This window comes from Mirounga leonina, unplaced genomic scaffold (assembly GCF_011800145.1).
Source record: "Mirounga leonina isolate KUSES-001 unplaced genomic scaffold, KU_Mleo_1.0 Mir_178, whole genome shotgun sequence".
Taxonomy (NCBI): Eukaryota; Metazoa; Chordata; class Mammalia; order Carnivora; family Phocidae; genus Mirounga; species Mirounga leonina.
This window is the reverse complement of record NW_023270464.1, coordinates 17035391-17044556: the sequence shown is the minus strand read 5'-3', so window position 1 is coordinate 17044556 and position 9166 is coordinate 17035391. Positions and strand designations below refer to the sequence as shown.

The window sequence follows — 9166 nt, the reverse complement described above, 5'->3', positions numbered from 1 at the left end:
CCCCCCCCCCCTTTTTTTTGAAGTGTTCCATGATTCATTGCATATAACACCCAGTGCTCCATACAATACATGCCCTCCTTAATACCCATCACCGGGCTAACCCATCCCCCCCCCACCAAAACCCTCAGTTTGTTTCCCAGAGTCCATATAGAAGGACAATTTTCTGGGCTTTCCATGTCCTTCAGTCCAGCATCAAATTTATCTTAAAATTGAAACTGTAATATATGCACATGTTAAAAAAATCAACTTCCTGTCAAGTGAGATTAGGTGACTCTCCCTGGAGGCAATAACTATTAACAGTTTCATGTGTATCTTTCTAGATATTTCCATGGGTATATAAGCACATATAAAAAAGCAATCAATCTAGCTTGTTAGCTATCATTTCACGCAAAATGATTAGCAACCTTCTGACTGCTCCCTCCCAGTAGGTATTTCCCATTTTAGTTTTCCTCTCAGTTAAATATTCCCGTGAACTCTTCCATCATGGAAGGGGCTAAGCAGTCAGAGAAGAACTGAGCTCACCAGCGAAAGGGGATTTGCAGATGTATGGACAGACAGACTTCACCCTTTGCTCTAACTGGCCTTCATTCCCGTTTAAAGATGCTGATTCTGTCCTCTCTCGTTTGGAAGCTAGACAGCTCACAGGTACCCCCACTAACACTGCAGAAGGTGGGTAACCTGCCCGAGGTCACCTGGCTGGCTTGGTGGCAGAGCGGGGCTTGGGTGACTCCCAGCTGTCGCGCCACCTCTGATGAGCTCCCCAGCTCCTTCTCAGGCACAGAGATGTCAGAGCTCCCCTCTGTCTCTACTAATTCTACTTCACCTTATGTGCTCATCCTCTTGCCCAGACTCCCGCTGTGTTCCCCCTGCCTACTCAGGCTGGGTTGGAGCCCTCCTGATCACCTGCTAACACTTTCTGGGGTCACATGTCCATGGTATTTGGAGCTGAGCACCTCCTCCCACCTTTTCTCACCTCTCCTTCTTGACTTCTGAGTTTCACAGTAAACTCTTGGAGGCGCCAACACTTTTTCTTTTGATGCTTCTCGCCTCTCTCCCTCCGGGGATGACAAACTAGTATATAATTGGAAGTTTTGTATATGAAAGTCTCCCCTCCCCTCACTTTCCTCTTGAGCCTCAGGACTGTGATGCTGGAGCAGACCTACCATCTGGTCTACAGCTTGCAAATTCTTCTGCCTACAAAGCCAGTATGAAAAGGATAGCATTTGTGCCGTGCTTAGCTGTCAGTGTGGAAACTGAGACTTTCTAGACATTGCAGTGCATCTGGGGGGAGAGAGAGAGAGACCTAGGATTTGGGGCGGCTCTGCCTCGAGCTGGGAGGCCCCTTCGTGGTCTGTCCTGTCTCTGGACCCTCAGCTTTGCAATCTGCAGAATCATGGCCTGGCTGTCCCTGGAGGGGTCTGCCAGCTCCATGCTCTAGCGTCTCTAGGGATCCTATAACTAACTGGCCTTGCCCGCACTTGACTCCAAGGAGCCATTCTGGGGCCTCATCTGTAACATTTCTGGGTTCCCCAAGTAAAAATGTGGCCGAGCAGGTAGGAAATGTTATTTGAAGAGTGACTTTTTTTATGTTTGAGTGTCACCATGAAATTCTTCAGCAGTAATCCCCAGCAATACCCCTGTATGCCTGAAACCATGCCTCAAAAACACTGAGTAACCTCTTGGTTTTTTTTTTAAAGATTTATTTTATTTGAGACAGAGAGAGAGAGCAAATGGCGGGAGGGGCAGAGGGAGAGAATCTTAAGCAGACTCCCCACTGAGCACAGAGCCCCACATGGGGCTCGATCCCACAACGCTGAGATCATGACCTGAGCTGGAACCAAGAGTCGGATGCTTAACTGACTGAGCCACCCAGGCACCCCAGTAACCTCTTGTTTTAAAGAAACTTTTGGGTACCCATACCAAGACACACCAGGTTCCTGTAATGGAGAACAGACCACCCAGTGTTTACTTCTCCCCATTCCAGTAAGTACTGGGGGAGAAGAACCAGCTTGGAACCATTTATCCACCAAATGGCAACTGTTTGAACTGACAGTGAGTCTGTCTCTCTCTCTCAACCGGCAGAAGGCTGAGGGATTTGGATTAATGAACAATTTGGTGCCAAGCACAAATACCATAGACATTTAGCAATAGAAACAGATAACCAAGTTATTCATCAAATTCAAAACTGTTTAGAATGGCTAATGCAAAGCTGAAATAAAGAAGATCACTAGCTGATGGGAGGTGGGGAAAAGAGCCAATGCAGAAACACGAACAAATGTGTCCCTTTATGTGACATCCTCCTCCTCCAGCATTGTTTTCTTTTACATTTGTTGGAGGCTTCACTTTGATATGAGAGAGTCAACACCGCTTGCCAGCTGAGGATGTGCGGTCTGAACCCTGGCTCCTTAAATCTCAGTGATCTCATCTGTAAAGTGGGGATATACTCTAGCTCCCTCCGAGGGTTATTGTGGAGATTAAATGTGTTAACACAATATAGACCACTGGAAACAGATGCTTGGCATAGAGTGAGTGTTGGTAAGTAGCTGACGATATTAGTTTTATATCATGGACAAGAACCCTTGTTTGGCTTTGATCAGAGTGTCTATTGTGCACCCGATTCTGCTAGAGCCTTTGTCTGTGTGGGAACTCGGGGGAGATCGGCAGAATTCCCCAAGGATGCCAGGATATCCTTGACTCCTGGGTGGGTTCTAAGGGCATTACCAGTGACATTCAAGTTCTGTTGAGCAACCACAATACAGCAGAGTTTCCCACGTAACTGTCGAGTTGTCTTGTCTGTATCATGGGACAACTGTCTTCATTTCATAAATGAGGACACTGAAACTCTGGAAGATTAAGTGACTTGTCCAAGGTCACTAAGAAGATCAGAGTAGGAAGAGCCTCAGACCCAGGCCTTGGGGTGCCAAGTTCAGTGTTTTCCTCCCCAAACTTCAGCTGCTTCCCAGCTTTTTCACCTGGGGTTTACTTTTTTCTGTTAGTCCAATAATACACTCCATTTGTATAATAGTGGGTTATGTGTTAGAAATGAGAATATGGGGGCGGGGTGCCTGGCTGGCTCAGCTGGTAGAGCATGTGACTCTTGATCTCAGGGTTGTGAGTTCAAGCTTCAAGTTGGGAGTGGAGCCTACCTTAAAAACCAAAAAAGAAGAAATGAGAATATGTTTAGAGATATGATGCTTTCCAGAAATAAACACAAATTTAAACATGTTTTAAGAAAAGAACAACTTCCTTGAACAATCTCTCCCAGCCCCTTTTAAACTTAGGAAGTCAAAGTAGTTATAGAATTCCTTTTCTTTCTTTAGGAGACTAAATGGTATTTTTAGGTCAAGTTTTCATAGAGTGTTTACTTGGATGTAGCCTCTGAATGACAAGGTAAATATTACACAACAAGATGTTTAGGTAAACCTATCTAGAGTATCAATTCATTGCAGTCCCTTCAGACCATAAGCCATCCAGACACTGTCTCAAATTCTAAGCCAGGTGGGCTTCTGCCCCTAGAGATTGGGCACTGACCTGGAAAGGGAAGGCTTGGGTGCCATCTTGGCTTGGGTTTCCTTTGTCCTCATTGACTCTTGGCCCAGGCTCAAGGGAGGCAATACATTTCTAACCAGACCTGAGGTCTGGAGCTTCGGCCAGTAGCATCCATTTACTCATAAAGAAATCAGACACTTGGGAGTTTAGGCATCTCAACAGAGAGAGGGGAAAAAAAAAAAAAAAAAGCAAGCTAAAACCCTCACAGCCAAGAAAACGGTGGCATCTGGCTTTTCCTTACCATATGCTCTTGAGATACTTAAAGATACAAAGCCCAGTGTGCTTCTGGATAGTAAGGTAAGCATTTTGAAATCAGTCTTCCGAAATGTGAATATCAGACTGTTTTAGCTGCACCGAAGGGTGTGAGACAACATAAATGAATGTCCCATGAATCCCTTGTTCTGGTGCAAAATGAGCTGCCAAACTTAGCAGGGAGGGGTTACTAGCAAGTCTAGACCTGTGAGGGGGTGCCGTCGTGAACCTCATAGTGTCTACAGGTAAGCCTGGTCTCTAAGCTCTACATTTCTCATTGCTCTGCCTCTCTTGCATAAATGGAAGCCCATCTGAGAAAATGCAGTGGTGTTAAAAAATCTATTTATTATTTATACTCTACCTCTTTCCATGCTGGATATTAAATTAAATGTAAATGAAAGTGTATTATACACCCAAATTTCCAAACAAACATTAATTCTTATTGTTTACAAAGTACCAGGTCTTTTGAGGAAACCCTACAGTGTTTACGATTCTGTGAATGAGATATGCATTTACACGTGTTCTTCTGTTAGGAATCTGTCAAATTAAGTGGAGCCCAGGGTGCCGGGTGGCGAGCCATAGTTCAACGGCGAACCAGGGGAAACTGAAATAGAGAAATTTATTATTCACAGATCCTAGAGGAAGAGCAGGGCATACCTCGAGGGGCCAGGTGGGGCGGGGTCAGTGGAGGGTACAGAGAGAGGCAGGACCAGGACTTAAGCCTTTATTAGGGGACATGGGTAGAGCGTTTGCGGGTTTCTGTGCTAAGTCCAGATTGGTCCATTCAAACCAAAAGAGTGGGCTTTTGGTGAGCCCCACGGGGATCTTTTCTAAGGGGTGCATCAGGGCACAGCCCTGGGAGGTGGGGGAGACTTTATCACTGAGGCCGTTGGGGAAGTCATTAGGACTTACATCTGCTTGGGACTCTGTGGCTGCTGTCTAGGGCATGTGCTTGCTCGGGGGAGGGGAGGTTATGATCAATCTAAGACCCCCCCCCGCCAACAGGCTATGTGGCCAAACAAAATGGTTGCAGAGGCAGCAATGCCATAGAGTAGCTTCAAATCTCCGCAATCCAAGGGATATATTCTTATGAGAGCAGTCTGTTCTCTAGGATGCCAGGGTCAGAAGCTGAAAATGCACACTGGCAGCGAATTTCAAAGTCACTTTTGTCCAGCAGATGATTTCTGAGCAAGCCTCTTGGGGAGCCAAGTAATGCGGCATCCCAGCCGGCGGTAACCAGAAACATCTTATGATCACAAAAGAGGATCAGGCTTTGATAGAGGGGAGAAAACTTTGTGGAAGCACCTGGAACAATGGGGTATCCTGGCTTTTAAGTAGCTAACCAGCTGGGAAGAGACACACCATGGCACAGATGAATGAAATATATACAAGACTAACAGGACACTGAACTCTGAAGTTGAGTGTGGGCATTGTGGCCGCCAAGGCTTATAACACGAATGTTTAGGATGCCATAATGGTGAGTTTTGGTGTGTTTGTGTGTTTCCACCTAAGCTCGTTTCAAAAAGTCATCGATCAAGAGAAAAGTCCTCAGAGCTCCTAAAGAGGATGAAAAATGTTTGTGTCCATCTTCAGAAGAACAGTGTATGAAGAATAAAGGGATGATACTGAGGCTCTTACTGAGGACTTGGCCAGAATATCTCAGTTCACAAGGTCAGAAGAGCTAAGCATTATCAGGAAACAGGACAAATTGTTGCTATCAGCCAGGCAAGCTGCTGCAAAGACCTTGAGTAGGAGAGTCCCCAAAGATGGAAAAAGAAAACATAAGTAACAGCCATGAAGGATGGTAACCACTAAACAATGCCTCACAGATACAAATCAATAAGTTTTAGGGCATTTTTACTAATATCTGCTGATCTCTGCTCTACCTTGTGGAGGCTGCAGAATCTATAGGAACTGGCCTTAATTTACCAGATAGCTGACAGAATATTTGTTTTCAAGTTTTTGCCAGATTTTTCAGACTCTGGCAAATCTAGTATCTTGATTCCAGAAAGTTCCTCATCTTGTAGTGTTGCTTTAAACAAACAACTGAAAAACCAGAAGTAAACTCAACCGGCCGCTTTGTTATTTTTTCCTGCATAAACAGTGTTTGCCACACTTTAATTCTTCATCGTAGGAATCTGGATACAATAATTTTATAAATCAAGTAAGTACAGAGGGCATTTTTATATTCATCAAGTAGCAGTGACTTGAAATTTTTTAAGTGAGGCTATAAAAGATATTTGCATTTACTTTGTTACAAAATTTCTGCCCAAGTTTCAAAATGTCTTCTTACCGCCCTTAGAATTAGAAAAAGTTTCACCCATCAGCAGGCATTCTTGCCTCCTGACCCCTAGACTCTAATACGATGCTGCGTTTTCTATTCATAGGGTCACACCTGGTTAAGAAACTGGGCATCCTTTCAAAAAATGTTTATTTGTCGCCAAGGAAACTGACTTCTGCCTGACCTTGGATGCATGCACACTTGGGTAAGGCAGTCCTAGTTTTTCCACTGCCCTGTTCATTGCTCCTTCATAGCTCTGTTCTGTGAAAAGAAGGGAGGCTGACATTGAACTATCATTCGGTCAAAATAAGAAAAACAGGAGTCTGTCCTTTGAATGGGTCTGGATACCAGACAGGTGGGAGAGCCTGGAGGCTCCCTTCTTCAGGGTAAATTTATGTTAAGTCTGGACCTCAGTTTCTTTAGAGAAATGGAAATGCCAGCACCTTTTCTGATGAGTATCAGGGAAGCGGTGGCTTGAAAGACTTCCTGTCCCAACGTCAGGGATGCTCAGTACCTATTCGTTTTATTTTGCATCTCCTCATCTAAGAATTCCTGTATTTGGCCCCACGTGGGGAGGCTGAAGGGCCAAGTCCAGGGTCCTATAAAATAGGAGCTTCTCCCAGCTCTGTTCTGTGTTACTATGCACACTGGGGGACCAGTGGTCATGCCTTGTAAGGGGTTTCTTAGCAAAGGTCAGAGAAGCCCTCCTTGAATAAGAGGCCAGGTTACTGCAAGACCCTTTTGGTCACAAATCTGATTATTAAATAAACACCTGCAAAGGAAGAGACAGCATGGGGGAGGCAGATACGCCCCTGCGCCCCCCATTCCACATGTCTATTTGGAATGTAAGTACCGGTCTGTCACCTGGGAGGGAAAAGGTAGGAGCAGAGCTATTGTGAAAAGGGATCGGGGACCTCCCTCCCCAGCACCACAGGAAAGAGGATTTCAAGGTGGCAAGGGTCTTCACCATTAAGGGCACCACCATGCTGCTCTCCAAGGAACCAAGGTATCCTTTAGAATAGGGAGAACTCAGCTCATTGCTAATATCATCCGGCCTGGAAGGTGGCAGCAAAAACCAGCCACAGAGAATGTGGAGCCCGCCTGGAAGTGTGGGTGCCCCACCCAGAGCCTTTGTCCGCCGGGCTTGTCACCCAGCAAAGTCAGCCCCGTCGTTCACTGGAGATCATACCCCTTATAAAGGGAGCTTGCTTGTTACCTGCTGTGGTTGTGGAACATCAGGAAACTCTTTGTTGTGTTTTAAAAAATACCATTTTGGTATACTCTCCCGTCCCTGCGCAGATCGGCAGGAGGCCCTTTCCCACTTGTCCTTCAGCTCTCCTTCCCGGCCAATCTCTTTCCTAGGGGTCATGGCTCAAGATCTGCCTGAAAAATCCCCTCTCTATGATGCATTGGAGAAGACAGCAGTCTCTGTTTTTCTCCCCCCCCGCAATAGATGTTCGAATGACGGGTATCCACTTACTGGCAGGTAACATTGTATGTTTTGGCTGGTGGACCCTAAAGCCGGATCGGAGGTGACGGATCTCCTCGAGGTGACAGCCTGTCCTGCTACCTGTAATTCTGTCCCTTGAGCTTGGCGTGCTGAACTGGGGGTGTCGGCCCGACTATAGATACACGCATAACTACTCTTCCCAGGAGGGCTCATCCCGCCTCTCTCTACCTGGCGCTGGAGTCTCCTTCGAGAACACCCAACTTCGTTGCCTAAAAGGAACGCGCAGCTTGCCATCTCCGCTAGATGGCGCGATTTCCCCTGCTCCGTCCGCGAGACGCCCGATTTATAAAATAAATACAATCCAACGCCTTCCGAAACCACACCACATAATAGCAACTCGCAGCCTCCCACTAAAAATCGCAATCTGGGGGAATTGATTCTGCCTCCGAGCAAATCTAATGCAATTACATTAACAGGATGCAATCAAGAATTGCAACCGAGCGTCCCTTACCCCCCGTCGGCCCTCCCCCCTAAATACACCTGTACCCCTGCTTCAGCTAGTTCCCTGGCATGAGCCACGCATCCAGCCGGGCGCGGAATCGTCTCTGTGCCCCGCCCGCCGGGCCCACCCGTCCACTTAGGAGCGCCGGGGCCACTCGGGAGTCCGGCCCCTTGGCAGTGAACCCAAGTCCCGCACCTTCCTGCGCGCTGGTGCTTCCAGTTCAAAGCACCGCTCGGACCCGAGCCCGCACCGGGCAGCACCGACGCCCCGGGGGCAGGCGCTTGTCCCGCGGCTCTGCAGCTGGCCTAGGCAGCCAGGCTTGGAGCAGACGGAGGGGACCCGGGTGAGTCGCGCCCATGGGGGGTCACGGCGGGACAGCCCTCTTTCCGGCTGCGTCCCAGGCTGCGCGGGCTGCCCGGTGCGGCTGCCCGCGAGGGAGAAAGGGAGCTCCCAGCCCGCACACAGTGGAAGAGACGCTCGCCGGGTCTGTCCAAGCACGCGCGCTGCCGGCTGCCCGGGGAGAGCATTTTAGGAAAAAAAGAGCAAATACTAAACCACAAAAACTTCACTGCTGCCAAGAGCTAAAGCGATCGAGGCGCAGCAAAGCTCCAAATCCGGGCAAGACCCGAGCAAGATGAGACGCGGGGATGGGGAGGACCAGAGCAGTGCCGTGGCCCCCGCAAGTGCGGGTGGCGTCTCGGGGATGTCAGAGCCGGGTCCGCCCCGCTCCCGGCCCGCGCTTACCTTGGCGGCTGCATGAGCCCCTGCGGCCCGCGGGGGGTGGCGCTGGCGGGGCTGCGGGCGGAGAGGGGATGCAGGGGCGCCGCTCGTCGGCCCCGGGGCAAGGTGGGAGGGGCTCGGCAGGCGCTGGTCCCCGCCGCCCCGGCCGGCTCAGCAGCGGCCCGGGGCACGCCGCCTGCTCCCGGGCTGCATGCCCGCGAGCGCCTGGAGGAGCCGGCCCGGGAGCCCACGGCTAGTGCTTCCCCAGCCCAGCGGCTCGGGCGGCGCAGCCCGCGCTCGGGAGACAACTGCGAAGTCGGGCTGCTCGGGCCAGCCCCCTCCCTCGCCCGGCCCCCGCCCGCCGCCGCGGAGCGCGTCGCAGGTTCGTTTGCGCGCTAGGGGAGGGGGCGGG

General features: G+C 49.3%; 1 protein-coding gene across 1 annotated transcript in view; it reads right to left on the bottom strand.

Moving 5' to 3' along the window:
- The window catches only part of RGMA (repulsive guidance molecule BMP co-receptor a), a 43810-nt gene extending 34919 nt beyond the window's left edge, over window positions 1-8891 (bottom strand). Inside the window, exon 1 of the mRNA XM_035024056.1 lies at window positions 8779-8891. Coding sequence (XP_034879947.1) covers window positions 8779-8792 — 14 coding nt within the window. The 5' untranslated portion in view covers window positions 8793-8891. The remainder of the gene's footprint in view (window positions 1-8778) is intronic.
- Window positions 8892-9166: the final 275 nt, after the last annotated feature.